The 16,731-nt window shown below is 44.0% G+C and overlaps 1 protein-coding gene across 1 annotated transcript; it reads right to left on the bottom strand.

The window, feature by feature from the left end:
• Positions 1–9,972: 9,972 nt before the first annotated feature.
• LOC112817630 (olfactory receptor 10T2-like) lies at positions 9,973–11,230 on the bottom strand. Its single transcript, XM_025864821.2, has 2 exons — positions 11,189–11,230; positions 9,973–10,926 (listed from the first exon to the last, which is right to left on the bottom strand). Exons 1-2 carry the CDS (start codon positions 11,228–11,230, stop codon positions 9,973–9,975), a joined length of 996 nt encoding a protein of 331 aa, XP_025720606.2.
• Positions 11,231–16,731: the final 5,501 nt, after the last annotated feature.

Below are 16,731 nucleotides of genomic sequence, written 5' to 3'. Positions count from 1 at the left end.
AGCCGCAGCAACTTCTTCCTAGAAACATCGCCAAAGGCACGGGAAGCCAGGGCAAAAATGAACTATTGGGATTTCATCAAGATAAAAAGCTTTTGCATAGCAAAAGAAACAGTCCACAACACCAAAAGACAACCGACAGAATGGGAGAAAATATTTGCAAATGACAGATCAGATAAAGGGCTAGTATCCAAAATCTATAAAGAACTTATCAAACTCAACACCCAAAGAACAAATAATCCAATCAAGAAATGGGCAGAAGACATGAACAGACATTTTTCCAAAGAAGACATCCAAATGGCCAACAGGCACATGAAAAAGTGCTCAACATCGCTCGGCATCAGGGAAATCCAAATCAAAACCTCAATGAGATACCACCTCACACCAGTCAGAATGGCTAAAATTAACAAGTCAGGGAACGACAGATGTTGGCAGGGATGTGGAGAAAGGGGAACCCTCCTACACTGTTGGTGGGAATGCAAGCTGGTGCAACCACTCTGGAAAACAGTATGGAGGTTCCTCAAACAGTTGAAATTAGAGCTACCATTCGATCCAGCAATTGCACTACTGGGTATTTACCACAAAGATACAAATGTAGGGACCCGAAGGGGTACGTGCACCCCAATATATATAGCAGCAATATCCACAATAGCCAAACTGTGGAAAGAGCCAAGATGTCCATCGACAGATGAATGGATAAAGAAGAGGTGGTATATATACACAATGGAATATTATGCAGCCATCAAAAGGAATGAGATCTTGCCATTTGCAATGACATGGATGGAACTGGAGTGTCTTATGCTTAGTGAAATAAGTCAATCAGAGAAAGACATGTACCATATGACCTCACTGATATGAGGAATTCTTAATCTCAGGAAACAAACTGAGTGTTACTGGAGTGGTTGGGGGTGGGAGGGATGGGGTGGCTGGGTGATAGACATTGGGGAGGGTATGTGCTACGGTGAGTGCTGTGAATTGTGCAAGACTGTTGAATCACAGATCTGTACTTCTGAAACAAATAACGCAACATATTTTAAGAAAAAAGAAAAAGAAGAAGATAACAGGAGAGGAAGAATGAAGGGGAGTAAGTCAGAGGGGGAGACGAACCATGAGAGATGATGGACTCTGAAAAACAAACTGAGGTTTCTAGAGGGGAGGAGGGTAGGGGGATGGGTTAGCCTGGTGATGGGTATTAAAGAGGGCACATTCTGCATGGAGCACTGGGTGTTATGAACAAACAATGAATCATGAACACTACATCAAAAACTAATGATGTAATATATGGTGATGAACATAACAATAAAAAAATTAAAAAAAAAAAAAAAAAGGAAAGCAGAACCACTTTACCAGCCCCAAACCAACCACCATCTCAAGACTGTGACATCCAGTTTCGGCTACTGTGTTTTGGAGTCTTTATGTTATAGCAGCTCACACTCTACAATAACTAATATAAGAGTTAATGCCAAGGGGTGCCTGGATGGAGAAGTCAGTTAAGCATTCAATTCTTGCTTTCAGCTCAGGTCATGATCTAAGGGTCGTGAGATCAAGCTCCACCTTGGGCTCTGCACGTAGCACAGAGTCTGCTTGAGCTTCTCTCTCCCTCTCCCTTTGCCCCTCCCCCCTCAAATAAATAAAAAGAAATCTTTTTTAAAAGATTTTAAAATAAATAAAATCTTTTTTAAAATCTTTAAAAAGAAAAGATTTATTTATTTGAGAGAGAACAAGCTGGGGGGAGGAGGAGAGGAAGAGGGAGAAGCAGACTCCCAGAGGAGCAGGGAGCCCCGACGGAGCCCCAGGACCCTGGAATCACCACCCAAGCCGAAGGCAGACACTTAACCAACTGAGCCACCCAGGTGCCCCTAATTAAATCAATCTTTTAAAAAAAGAATTAATGCCAGAAATGGGGTTCTGCTATAATAAAAACCCAAAGTATGAGGCATTATCTTAATAATCAGGTAGTAGGTCATGAGGACACAGATACAAGGTGGAAAGTTGGTGACCCACGTTATGTTACAGCAAACCATCAGGTAAAACTGTGAAAGCCCGCATGGCAACCTGTGTGTCTGCTGAGTCTGTAGCCCTCCGGGATGGCTGGAGAAGGCAGACTATTTGTGCATGTTTCCTACTTCTTGCCACTGTTAAGAAAAAGAGGTACTTAGGCAAGCCAAGATGGAAGGGACTATGATAATATTAAGGTAGTCTCTCCCCACGTAGGTTATAATTTAAATTGACTGAGTCTGCTAGTTTGGAGCCTCACAGGGAAGAAGTGATACAAGGTCGCCCGGCGGAGGCAGCGATAGCAAGAGACTGGCCCTTTCTCAGCAGCCGCAAGAAAATGCCAAGGTCCAAGGCAAGGAAATAAATGAGGGCAGCATTCAGGTTTAAGACCTTTTCAGATGGGGGTACCTGGGTGGCTCAGTAGGTTCAGCGTCCAACTCTTGGTTTCCACTGGGGCCATGGTCTCTGCGTCCTGGGATCGAGCCCCTCCTCAGTCTCCACGCTCAGCGGGGAGTCTGCTTGAGGATTTTCTCTCTCCCTTTCCCTCTCTGCCCCTCCTGCCCAATCACATGTGTGCTTGTGCTCTCTCTCGCTCGCTCTCTCTCTATCTCTTTCTCAAAGAAATAAATAAATCTATCTCAGATGGATGAACCTTGAGGAGATGATGCTAAGTGAAATAAGGCCACAATTTGTCACAAAAAGACAAATACGGTATGATTCCATTCACATGCAGTCCTTAGAGTCCTCAAATTCATAAAGACAGGAAATAGAACCATGGTTGTCAGGGCTGGTAGGGAGGGAGGAACGGAATTAGTGTTTAATGGGGACAGAGTTTCGGTTTTACAAGATGAAGAGTTCCGGACATGGATGGCGGGGATGGCTGCATAACATTCTGAATGTATTTAATGCCACTGAACCGTGCAGGTAAAAAAATGGTTAAGACAGTCGATTTTAGGGCGCCTGGGTGGCTCAGTTGGTGAAGCGACTGCCTTCAGCTCAGGTCATGATCCCAGGCTCCTGGGATCGAGTCCCACATCGGGCTCCCTGCTCAGCAGGGAGTCTGCTTCTCCCTCTGACCCTACCCCCTCTCATGCTCTCTCTATCTCATTCTCTCTCTCAAATAAATAAATAAGATCTTTAAAAAAAAAAAAAGACAGTCGATTTTATGTTACGTGTATTTTACCACATGAAAGAAAAGGAAACAAAAGAGAACTGTGTGAGAGAAAATCTTTGGCTGTGTTTGCGTGCACTTGGAGCTGCCTGCAGACACAAAGATGGAGCACCAGCTAAATTTTTTAGAGAAACTGAGAGCCTGTACAAGACTGTTGAGAGAGCACCTGGGGGCTCAGTCGGTTAAGCATCTGCCTTCAGCTCATTTCATGATCCCAGGGTCCTGGGATCAAGGCCCACATCAGGCTCCCTGCTCAGCAGGAAGTCTGCTTCTCCCTCTGCCTTTGCCTCCCCCTCCCCCTGCTCATGCTCTGTCTGTCTGTCAAATAAATAAAATCTTTTAAAAATTTTTAAAAAGACTGTTGACTAGCTGGTTCATAAAACAATACCCCAGGGTTGCACCATGAGGTTCCCAAAACCACAGCAGCAGGAACTGCACTGAGAAAGCTTCAGAAGCGGTGATGAAGGGCAGGGGACAGTGAGGAGCTTCATGGAGGACAGAGCCCAGGACCACGGAAGACAGTGAACAAAGAACTGGCTTATAGCGAGGGGAGGAGCCTAACAAAAATGTTAAGTTGCTAAGTTCAGGGACTTCTGTGTGCTTCCCATGCTTCTGCTGAGGTTTGTTGTTTTTTGTTGTGGTGGTTCACTGTGGTTTTAACATCTATTTAATGCAGAGATTGGATTTTTCTAAAGTTCATGGGCTGCCAGAATGTGAGAAGCCACTGCAGGGCTTGAAGAACAGAGCTCCTATTTCGAACACTATGCAGTAAACAGATGACTCATTAGGCTACATCCCCGGGCAAGCATGCTGGATACAAGAGAAGGCACGGTGTGTGCATATTATATGACACTGAGAACAGTGGCACCGGTCCTTCTGGTTCTGCTAGTCTAGGGAGGTGCTTTCAGATCCGTCAGCACTAAGATATCTGCAAGACCAACAAATCCTTCTCTTGCTAGTATCGACTGCCTCTCAGCATAACTGCTTCAACGCCACTTTTCAATTTTAGTTATGGTAAAATACACATAGCATAAAATTTACCATCTTAACACGTAACCCACTTACACTTTGAAGTGTACAGCTCAGGAGTGTTTAAGCACATTCACGGGGTTGTGCAGCCATTCCCACTCTGCATCTCCAGAACTCTTCCTCTTGCAAAACCAAAACTCTGTCCCCATGAAACAACTCCCCATTCCGCCATGTCCCTCAGCCCCTGGCTCCCACTGTTCTACTTTCAGTCTCTATGAATTTGACAATACGAGCAGAATCCCCTAACCTTTGTCCTTTTGTGTCTGACTTATTTCATTTAGTATAATGTCCTCAAGGCTCATCCATGCATCCATGTTGCAGCCTGGGTCAGACTTTCCTTCTTTTTTAAGGCTGAATAATATTCCATCATATGGATAGACCACATTTTGTTTATCCATTTACCCGTCAGTGAACAATTTCTTCCACCTTTTGGCTATTGTGGATAAATGCTGCTATGAACATGGGCGTACAAACATCTCTCTTCAAGACCCTGCTTTGAATTCTTTTAGAAATACACCCAGAAGAGGAACCACTAGATAATTCTACATTTAATTTTTTGAGGAACTACCAAAATGTTTTCCACAGCAGCTACACCATTTCACCACTCCCACAAATAGGGCACAAGGGTTCCAGTTTCCCCACATCCTTGCCAACACTTGTTATCTTCGGGCGGGGGGTGGGGGGTGGTTGTACTAACCATCCACATGGATGTGATTGCATAACTTTTAATCCATCATTTTGTCCAGACTCATTCTTTCTTGGATTTTGCCAATGCTTTCCTCAGAAAAGAGAGAAGAGGAAAGCCCTATACTGACACAAACACACATAATAAACTTCCATTTTCCCCAGGAAGGGGGATTAAGGCAGTGCAGTAACACTAAAGGAACACTACAGCCTATGATTCCCAACATGATGTTTGTGTACTATTTGTAACTAATCAGTTTCTAGAACAATCCCCAGGCCCCCAAAATTGTACTAGCAGGAAATGCGCTGAGAAAGCTTCAGGAGTGGCTATGGGAGACAGAAGACAGTGAGGAGACTCTCATAAGACAAAACTAGATTTGGAAAGAAAATGGGCCATCTTTGTTCTCTATAACTTTTCAGATCCTGCCCCTCAGTCCTTGGCCACTAGGTAGTGTGGCAGCAAAGCAAAACATTGTTTCAAACGTGTTTCAGTTTGAGGGCTGGGCTCTGGGCTGCAAATATCAGAAAACCAGATGCAAGTGGGTTTAAATGATATGGACAATTTATTTTTTCACAAGTCAAGAAATGTCATTAAGGACACAGAGTTTTTTCCTCTTTTCTACTCTGCCATTCTCAGATGTTATGTCACAATAGAGATGCAGAAGCTCCAGACATCACCATCTCACGCAGACTCAGACAGAGGCAAGAAAAGAAAATGTTCTTCTCGCAACATTTTTAGATGCAAGGAAATTTCAGAATCCCCCTGTGCTGTCTTCCCTCCCACTCTTATCGGCCAGAGCTGAACCATGGGCCCACTTCTACATCACTCTCTAGCAAGAGAATGGAGTTCTTATAATTGGCTTATAATAATCAAAACTCTCAACTCTGGAGCTAGCAGGGACCCAGCTTCCAAGATTTCCCTGAAACCAAATTAAAACAAGCTTTTGTTAGCAAGAAGTAAGAAGAAAAATAGGGGGCACCTGGGTGGCTCCGTCCGTTGGGCTGGGGGCACTTTTGGTTTCTCCTGGTTTCAGCTCAGGTCATGGTCTCAGGGTCATGAGATCAAGCCCTGTATTGGGCTCCGTGCTCAGTGGAGAGTCTGTTTAGGATTCTCTCCCTCTCCTTCTGTCTCCCCACCCTCTCTCTAAATAAATAAATAAATAAATAAATAATTTTTTAAAGGAAGAAAAATAGATATTGGGTGGACCACCATGCATGGCAGGCTCTTCCAAGAGCTCATTCCAAGGAGAATAAAAGAAGGTCTACTATTTTAACCCCAACAAATATACCGTTCTTAGTTATCTATTAATTATTTGTTATCTATTGCTGCATAACATATTACCCCAAACTTAATGACTTAAAACCACACATATTTATTATCTCAACATTTCTGTAGATCAGGAATCTAAGAAAGGCTTAGCGGGGACCTCTGTGACACAGCCTCTCACGGGCTGTGATCAGAATGTTGGCCAGGACTGAGGTCTCATCTGAACACTCAACTGGGGAAGGATCCTTTTCCTAGCTCACTTATTTGGTTTCAGACTGGATTGTGTTCCTCAAGAACCATTGAACTCAGGGCCTCAGGGCCTCACTGTTGGCTGAGGGCTACTCTCATGGGCTTCTCCAACTCTTGTGTGCAATTTGCTCCATCCAAACCAGTAAGGGAAAGAGTTTGGTAGCAAGATAAAAGTCAGAGTCTTTGTAACCTGACCATGGAAATGACATCCCCTCAATATTTTCATATTTTGTTGGTTAGAAGCAAGTTACTCAAGGGGAGGGAATTACATGAGGTCATGAGCACCAGGAGGTAGGATCATCTTCAAGGCTTCCTGCCATACTGTGCCTTCTTCTGGATTTCAGGACTCTGGTGCTTGACCATTTGTTTTCCCAACTTCTACCTGAACCCTCTCTCCTTCTCTTCTCCTGCTACTGGAAAGGCATTCTCCATGCCACCCCCACCCCTGCTGACACCTTCCTGAAGTAGTCATCACCCTTTTTTTTCTGTAGGACCACAATGGCAGAATCAATACCCAAAGGGATTGAAAACAGGGACTCAGATACTTATACAAGAATGTTCATAGCAGCACTGTTCACAATAGCTGAAAGATGGAAATAAACCAAATATCCATTAACAAATGAATAGATGAACAGAGGGTGATCCATCCATATAATAGAATATTATTCAGCCACGGAAAGGAATGAAGTTCTGGCATATGCTACATTTTGGACACACTTTCAAAACTGCTAGGGGCGCCTGGATGGCTCAGTAGGTTAAGGATCTGCCTTTGGCACAAGTCATGATCCCAGGGTCCTGGGATCCAGCCACACCTTGGGCTCCCTGCTCAGTGGGGAGTCTGCTTCTCCCTCTCCCTCTGCCCTCCCCTACCCACTAATGCTCTCTCTCTATTCCTCAAATAAATGAAAAAAAATTTTTTAAATTGTGCTAAATGAGGAGCGCCTGGGTGGCTCAGTCAGTTAAGCACCCAACTCTTGATTTCAGCCCACATCAGGCTCTGGGCTCAGCCAGGAGTCTACTTGGGGTTTTCTCTCTTCCTCTTCCTCTGCCTCTCCCCTCACTTGTTCTCTCTCTTTCTAAAATAAATTTTAAAAATCTTTAAAAATGTTATGCTAAATAAATAAGGCAGACATAAAAGTATAAATATTATATGATTCCACTTATGTGAAATATCGAGAATAGGCAAACTTATAGAGACAGAAAGTAGGTTCGAGGTTACCAGAGGCTGGGAGTAGGGAGGAATGAGGAGTCACTGCTTCTGTGGTGACAGTTGCAAAAAATTGCGAACATAATTAATGCCACTGAATTATACTCTTTAAAATGGTTAAATGGGGGCGCCTGGGTGGCTCAGTCGTCTGAGCCTTCGGCTCAGGTCATGATCCCAGGGTCCTGGGATCAAGCCCCGCGTCGGGCTCCCTGCTCCACGAGAAGCCTGCTTCTCCCTCTCCCACTCCCCCTGCTTGTGTTCCCTCTCTTGCTGTGTCTCTCTCTGTCAAATAAATAAATAAAATCTTTTAAAAAAATAAATAAAATAAAATGGTTAAATGGTGGAAATAATCTCACACAGTTATAAATGACTATTATTCTTAATTCTGAAGATTAAAATGGTGATAATTTGAAATTGAGTCAAAAAAAGATGAAGAGGGGCACCTGGGTGGCTTAGTTAGTTAAGTGTCTGCCTTCAGCTCAGGTCATGATCTCAGGGTCCTGGGGTCGAGCCCTGCATCCAGCTTCCTATTCAGTGAGGAGTCTGCTTCTTCCTCTCCCTCTGCCCTTCCCCACCGCTAGTGCTCTCTCTCTTGCTCTCGCTCTCTCTCTCTCTCAAATAAATAAAATCTTTTTTAAAAAATGGGAGAATTTAAACCAGCTTAATACCATTTTCACTAAGAATAAAACAAACTAAAAATGTTATGAGTGGTTATTCATTCATTCACTCAACAAATATTTGTCAGGTGTATCCAAAATACCAGGCACCATACTATGCACTGGAAATACAGCAGAGAAGAAAACAGAAAGGTTTTTGTGGACCTTACACTGTAGTGGGAAGAGACAAACAATAAACAATAAGATCATCTTAGTGATAAATATTTGGAAAAAAATAGTGTAAAAAGAATGGGAAGACAAGCTACAGACTGGGAGAAAATATTTACAAAAGACATATCTGATACGATGGAAGTGACCCAAGTGTCCATCGATTGGTGAATGGATAAAGAAGAAGTGGTATATATAAACAATGGAATATGATTCAGCCATAAAAAAGGATGAAATCTTACCATTTGCAACGATGTGGTTGGAGCTAGAGAGTATAATGCTAAGTAAAATCAGAGAAAGACAAATGGCCATATGATTTCACTCATGTGGAATTTAAGAAGCAAAACAAACAAAGGGAGAAAAATAAGAGAGAGAGAAATCAAGAAACAGACTCTTAATTATAAAGAACAAATTAGGGATGCCTGGATGGCTCAGTTGGTTAAGCGTCTGCCTTTGGCTCAGGGCCCTGGGATCGAGCCTGGCATTGGGCTCTTCGCTCAGGGAGGAGCCTGCTTCTCCCTCTGCCTGCCACTCCCCCTGCTTGTGCTCTCTTTCTCGCTCGCTCTGTCTGATAAATAAATAAATAAAATGTTTTTTAAAAATTAAAATTAAAATAAATAAAAATTTTAAAAAGAACAAATTGGTGGTTGCCAGAGGGGAGGTGAGTGGCGGGATAGGTTAAGGAGGTGATGGGGATGAATGAGTGCACCTGTCACGATGAGCACCAGGTGATGCGTGGAAGTGTTAAATCACTACATTGTACACCTGAAACTAATATAACACTGTATGTTAAATAACTGGAATTTAAATAAAAACTTTCTAAAAACATATCTGATAAAGGACTGTCATCCAAAATAAAGAACGCATAAAACTCAGTAATAAAAACGTTCATAGTTAAAATGACAAAATTGATGTTATATGTTTTACCACAATGATTTATTAAATCCCCCTACTTTCCTAGAAAATCAAGAAATCAACTCTAATCATCATGACACTCTATTTTTTCCAAATATTTATCACTAAGAAGATCTTGTTTATTGCTTGTCTCCTCCCACTACGTTTAAGGATGTGATTCTGACAAGGAGAACAAAGACAGTCTGGGGCTGCTGGTTCAAGGCCATCGAGAACCCGGAGCAGAAAACCAGGGTCTCGTGACCACCGAGTACCGCAGGGGATGGCAGAAGGCTACGATGCGGAACTAACCCAGCAGGGTAAGGAGGAAGCAGCCCTCGCTGCTCGCTGCCAACTCTACCCTGCTCCGCCCTCCAAGGCTTGGCAGGGTTCGTGGCGCCACCTGCAGGTGACCATCTGCACTGCAGAGGGCGGTGCATCCCAAGTCAAAGTCAAAGACCCAAAGACCAAAGGAAGAGGCAGCCGCCTTTCTGGACTTTATGGTGGGTCTCAGCCACTGTCAACTGCCTCATTGAAGAGGCTATTTGATTCAAAGGGTATGGGAGCAGCCCCTATTTTCCAAGGGGGGGGGGACTGAGCGTCAGGCGGAACATACGTTCATGAAAAAGCTAGAAGGGGAATGTGGATCAAGTGTCTATTTAAAAATCCCGCGGCTCCGCGCCAGGGTCCTCCTCAGAGCCACCCTCACCTCCTTGTTGCGCAGGGTGTACACCACGGGGTTCAGCAGTGGCGTCACCACCGTGTAGAACACAGCCAGCAGGCGGTCCTGCGCAGGCCCTCCCCCGGACTCGGGCCGCAGGTAGATGACGGAGGCGCAGCCGAAATGCACAGTGACCACGGTGAGGTGGGCCGCGCAGGTGGAGAAGGCCTGGCGCCGGCCGGCAGCGGAGGGGAGCCTCACGATGGCGGCCACGATGAAGGCGTAGGAGAGCAGGATGAGGAGGAAGGAGACCAGCACCACGAGGACGCTCAGGAAGAAGATGGCCAGCGCTTTGCCGGCACTCTCGGAGCAGCTGAGCTTCAGGACCGGGGCGATGTCACAGAAAAAGTGCTCCACGCGGTCGCTGCCGCAGAAAGGCGAGGAGAAGATCATGCTGGTCTCAATCGAGGCCACCGAGAAGCCGGAGCAGAAAACCAGGGCTCCCAGGCAGAAGCAAACTGTGGGTCTCATGATCACCAAGTACCGCAGGGGGTGGCAGATGGCCACATAGCGGTCATAACCCATCAGGGTAAGGAGGAAGCAGTGGCTGCATCCCAGGCCCAGGAAGAAGAACATCTGAGCCCGACAGCCGGGGACGGAGATGGCCTGGCTCTCCATGAGCAGATGAGCCAGCATGTTGGGGATGGTGACCAGCGTGTAGGAGGTCTCGGAGAGGGACAGCACGGCCAGGAAGCTGTACATAGGAGTGTGAAGGGTCCGATCCACCTGGATGATGGTGATGATGGTGATGTTGCCGCTGAGGGTGACCAGGTATGTGAGGAAGAAGAGCCCGAAGAGGGCAGTTCTCAGATCTGGGAGGTTGGAGAAACCCACCAGCACAAACTCAGTCACCAGCCAGGTGACATTTTCCTCCTGCTTCTCAGGAGCCTGAGAGGAGAGGACAGAGTAAATGGAATGGGACAATTTCATAACGAATCTGCCATGCATCTGGTACCGGTAGGGTAGGAAATCAACCCTGTTTTACAAAAAAGGAAAGAGACTCAGAAATTATGTCACTTGTTTTCCTAAATATCACCCAGCTAGCCAGTGTCTCTTCAATAGACAAGAAAATCACAGATGTGGAAACAACCTGTGTCAGTCAATGGATGAACAAATAAAGATGTGGTATAGGGGCACCTGGCTGGCTTACTGGTACAGCATGCGACTCTTGGGGTGGCGAGTTCAAGCCCATGTTTGGTGTAGAGATTACTTAAAAAAAAACAAGGAGGAGGAGGAGAAGGAATTAATATTCCATTGTATTTACACACAATGGAATATTCATCAGCCTTGGGAAAGAAGCAAATCCTGCCTTGGGCAACTAACATGGCTGGATCTTGAGGACATAATGCTAAGTGAGATAAGTCAGATAAGGAAAGACAAATACAGTATGATATCCCTCATAGGTGGAATCTAAAAGAGCCAGACTCTTAAAAAAACTGAGAGTAAAATGGTCATTGCTTAAGAGTCTCTACCAGGAGGGGCATGCCTGGCTGGCTCAGTCAGTAGGGCATGCAACCCTTAATCTCAGGGTCGTGAGTTCAAGCCCCATGTTGGGCATGGAGCCTACTTAAAATAAATTTTTTTAAAAAAATTTAAAAGAGTTTCTAACAGGAGGCATGAATTTCCCAATAATTCCCACTTGACATGTACAGGGAATTCAAAGTCCCCATCTGATGAGAAAAAAACATGTAAGGGTCAAGTGGATGTGGGAGAGGAATTTACAAGGTCTGCTGCAGTCCCTGTGAAAAGAACATCCCAGAAAGACAAAGCCTGTAACAGTGATATCTGCAATGAACAAAATAACACCTTTAGGAATCTGAATACTAGGGCTATATCATGACTTCTATGGGCCCTAGACACTTCTGCCTTCCCCATAAAATTTTTTTATTTTTATTTAAATTGTATTTAAATAAAATTTATTGAATCAAATAAAATCTAAATTTTATTTAAAATAATTTAAATATTATAACATTTTAAATGTGTATGTTATAGGACTGTGTTGGTATAAAGATGAATATATTCTTCAACCCTCAAAGCTTATTTATTTCTTCTGATCTGAGAAATTAACACAATTTCATGGCCCCCCCACCCCCACCCAAAAGTATTGTGGACCCGAGGCATTGTGCTAATGGCTACATGTGTGTTAATTAAATGGAAAGTGACTCTGAAATTACTGACCATTTTAATTCAAATGATGAGGCTTCGGTAGAAATCCTGGATTGGCGATAGCTGAACTGTTTTATGATGGATTAACCTGCTAGCTCAGAAAAAAAAATACCTATATTGAAATTTTCCTCAGAGCATTTTGCACTCATTTGGAACATGGGACTTTTTTTAAGGAAAATGCCCCCCAATGCCGTCTTTCCCTTCTGATCAAGAATTCATTGGCTTAGATAAGCAAAACTCAGTCTTGAGTTCCTCAAATACCAACTCAGACAAGGCAGACAAGGCACTCTTCCCAGGAGAGTGGAGAGGACAGTACTGATTTAGGAGCCACCTAGTGGCATTTTGGGTAACCTGCAAGCCAGTGACTTCTAAGAGGAGGAAAAATGAATGGCTGTACACCTGACAATTCTCATCCACAACAATGGGGCCATAGAAATTGAGAATAATCATTTAAATGTTTTGGAAGTTTGCTGAAATTTTAATTTAGGAAACATAAATTTTACATTTTAGTTCTGAAGATATGTAAAATAGAGAAAAACAACAAAAGTGTTCTTGATCAATATTCTTGTTATGAAGAAAAGATGAGTCAGGACCATCGACGAACTTAACAGGAGGGAAAAGATGGTGAGGGAAGGAAGAAACAGGCAGCCATGTCAATCGAGCACAGGGGTGAAAAAGTTTTCTGTAAAGGACCAGATAGTGAACATTTTAGACTTCGTGGGCTGCACGATCTCTGCCATAACTGCTCAACTCTGCCATTCTAGTGTGAAAGCAGCCTTAGACAATGTACAAACAAGTGTATATGGCTGTTTCAATAAAACTTTATTTACAAAAACAGGCAGCGGGCCAGATCTGGTCCTCAGACTGTAGACAAGTAAAACTAAAACAATATTCAACTTAGGGGAACTCCAAAGAGATCCTCCAAGGAATCGGCGCTATGATAAAAGCAAAGCCTACTGTGAAATCTGCAGAAACTAAAGCAAAATGAAACTCAAAAACCAAGAATCTTGGACTCCACTTAAGAAATCTAGATCTGGGGGGCACCTGGGTGGCTCAGATGGTTAAGTGTCTGCCTTCGGCTCGGGTCATGATCTCAGGGTCCTGGGATTGAGCCCCACATTGGGCTCCCTGCTCAGCGGGAAGCCTGCTTCTCTCTCTCTCCCTCTACTACTCCCCCTTACTTGTACTCTCTCACTCTCTCTGTCGAATAAATAAATAATATCTTAAAAAAAAAAAAAGAAAGAAATCTAGATCTGAGAAAATGCACACTGGGCAGAGACACATGTGTCTAAAAGAAGCCCCTATACGGCAAATTAAATAGTATCAGAGAGAACATCAGAGCCTTTATAGAGTGAGAAAAATAGAAACTCAATGACCTGGAAGACTTCATGAAGTAATTCGATATGACCATTAAAAAAATGTAATTTCCAGGGATGCCTGGGTGGCTCAGATTGTTAAAGTATCTGCCTTGGCTCAGGTCATGATCTCTAGGTCCTGAGATAGAGCCCCATGTGGGGCTCCCAGTCAGCAGAGAGTCTGCTTCTCCCTCTCTCTCTGCCTCTCCCCCTGCTCATGCGCTCTCTCTCTTTCTCAAATAAATAAGTAAATCTTTTAAAAATAAATAAATAAAAATAAAATAAAAATTTAAAAATGTAATTTCCAAATATCACAAAGCATTGTTAAATTGAAACAAATGTATAGGCAAATCACAAACTAGAAAAGGTTGTGACCCTAAAATACGTTTGGCTCTTACAAATCATTAAGAAGAAAATGAAAACTTCCAGTTATAAGATAAGTAAGTCATGGGATATAAAGTCCAGCATGGTGAACATAGTTGATAATTCTGTATTGGGCATTTGAAAGTTGCTGGAGAATACATCTTAAAAGTTCTCATCACAAGAAAAAGAATTTGTAACTATGTATGATGGTGATCATGTTGCCATATATAATAACATTGAATCATTATGTCCTACAACTGAAACTTCTCTCTCCCTCTGCTCCCCCCCACTCACATGCAGGCACTCACAGTCAGGCTCTCTCTTTCTAAAAAAAAAAAAGAAGAAGAAGAAGAATCAATAACTTGGGGCACCTGGCTGGCTCAATCCATGGAGCTCTTGACTCTTGATCTCAGGGTCATGAGTTTGAGCCCCATGTCCCGGGTAGAGGTGATTTAAAAATAAAATCTTTTAGCGCAGTTCCTGGGTGGTTCAGTCGGTTAAGTGTCTGCCTTCGGCTCAGGTCATGATCCCAGGGCCTTGGAATCCAGTCCCACACAGGGCTCTCTGCTCAGCAGGGAGCCTGCTTCTCCCTCTCCCTCTGCCTGCTGCTCCCCCTGCTTGTGCACTCTCTCTCTCTCTCTCTGTCTCTCTCTGTCAAATAAATAAATAAAATCTTTAAAAATAAAATAAAAAATTTTTTTTTAATTTTTTAAAGAATAATTGATAACAGGATGCCTGGGTGGCTCAGTTGGTTAAGCGTCTGCCTTCAGCCCAGGTCATGATCCCAGGTCCTGCCTGCATTGGGCTCCTCACTCAGCGAGGAGCCTGCTTCCCCCTCTGCCTGCCACACCCCCTGCTTGTGCTCTCTCTCTGACAAATAAATAAACAAAATCTTTTTGAAAAAAAGATTTGAAAAAAGAGTAATTGGGGCGCATAGGGTGGCTTAGTCATTAAGCATCTGCCTTTGGCTCAGGTCATGATCCCGGGGTCCTGGGATCGAGCCCCGCATCGGGCTCCCTGCTCAATGGGAAGCCTGCTTCTCCCTCTCCCACTCCCCCTGCTTGTATTCCCTCTCTCGTGTCTCTCTCTGTCAAATAAATAAATAAAATCTTTAAAAATAAATAAATAAAAATTTAAAAAGAGTAATTGAAGGGCATCTGAGTGGCTCAGTTGGTTAAGCGCCTGCCTTTGGCTCAGGTCATCATCCCAGGGTCCTGGGATCAAGCCCCATGTGGGGCTCCCTGCTCAGCAGGGAGTCTGCTTCTCCCCCACCCTCTGCTCATGTTCTCCCTCTTGCTCACTCTCCGTCTTTCAAATAAATAAATAAAATCTAAAAAAAAAAGTAATTGATAAAATGAGAATTCTTATTTATGTGTTTTGCAAAAAATGGAAAACAAGACAGTAAGATTCTAACTGACTACATATACACGCGTTCTTTTTTTTTTCTTGTATGTCCCAGATTTTCTACCTCAAGTGGGAATGTTTATAACTAAAAGAAACAAAAATTTCTTAGAGGGATTTTTCTTCTCTTGGTAAATTTTTGTATTGTTCTTCAAGAAGTTTAATCAGTCTGGTTTTGACAGGGGAAGCTAAGGGTAGAGATAAAGAGGTTCCTTTCTGAATGTAAAATATGCTAACACCATTTCTGATTAACATTTTTCAACATGTGACCTGAACAGCAAAGGTCTAGTAAAAACTACAGATCGGTAGGTGACAAGGCTTCTTGATAAGCCATGAGGCGGACTTTTTAGGAAGATCATAGGAAGCTGAGTATGAGGACATAAGGGAGTTAGAGGAACCTTTCAAAGTGAGCTGATGCTTTTTAGAGGGAGAAGTCAAACCAGGCTGATGGACTCCCAACTGTTAGTTGCCATATAGGGAAGGGGCCCTTCATGGTACTAAAACAAGCTTCCTCCAACAGTAAGCCAGCCCATCTTGGGCACCTTAAAGAAGGGGACTGAAAAGGAAACCACCCCCCTCAATATACACTCAGTGTAGGAGTCTCCTCTACTGCAATTATACGGCCTCTACTTACATGCCTCCAGTGATGGGGAGGTCACTATCTGACAAAAAAAAAATCCCCATTACGTAGGGCAGAAATCCTGTGCTCAAGGCAGTCTGTCAGTGACCTGCAGGAACAACAGGGATGAGCCCCGGAATCAGACAAGCCTGAACTTGAATGTTGGTGCCTTCACTCACTCGAGGCAGTGTGACCAAGGGCTGCTGGTTTGACGCCTCCGTGCCTCATCTGTGAGAGCTGAGATTGATCCTGTGAGCTCATGGATAATAGTCAGTTAAGATTCCCGGAACAGTGCTATGACCCTTTTGGTCTCAAACTCCTTGCGAGGCTTTGCACCTCTGGAGAAGCAGGGTCTAGGGGGATAATCTGCTCACATTCTTGCAGGCATGGTGCCAGGATTTGAAACCAAGCGTGTCTCCAGATGCTGTGCCTTAAGGGCTGTTTTACAGGCTCACCTTTCATCCTGCTCATGTTCACTGAGTATCTGCTCTGAGCCAGGTGCTGCTGTGGACCCAGCAGGGAGCTAAACAGGAGGCAGAGATCCCAGCCTTGGAGGAGCAGAAGGTTCTAGAGGGAGGGTGTTGGGCGATAAGCAACACACTTGAAAACTTAAACAAGTGAGCCTGTATGTTAGAAGAGAAGTACTGCAGGAAAGAAAAAGCAGAGTACTTAGAGGCTCCTTGAGGGGAAGTGTTCCATGTAGGATGGTCAGTCCCTCGGGAATGCTCCCCTTCCTCCCTCCCTCCCTCCCTTCCTCCCTCCCTCCCTCCCTTCCTCCCTCCCTCCCTC

The sequence above is a fragment of the Callorhinus ursinus genome, unplaced genomic scaffold (genome assembly GCF_003265705.2).
Source record: "Callorhinus ursinus isolate GAN/ISIS: 27379988/994484 unplaced genomic scaffold, GSC_fseal_2.0 scaffold131, whole genome shotgun sequence".
Lineage (NCBI taxonomy): Eukaryota > Metazoa > Chordata > Mammalia > Carnivora > Otariidae > Callorhinus > Callorhinus ursinus.
This window is presented reverse-complemented; position numbering and strand designations above follow the sequence as displayed.

What these genes read in the sequence shown, in the direction of transcription:
- LOC112817630 (XM_025864821.2), bottom strand. Translation starts at nt 11,230, where the DNA reads ATGGGCTTGAACTCGCCACCCCAAGAGTCGCATGCTGTACCA. An exon ending in AAGAGTCGCATGCTGTACCA is followed by an intron (nt 10,927 to 11,188) that starts GTAAGCCAGCCA and finishes CTCTCCTCTCAG; the next exon opens with GCTCCTGAGAAGCAGGAGGA.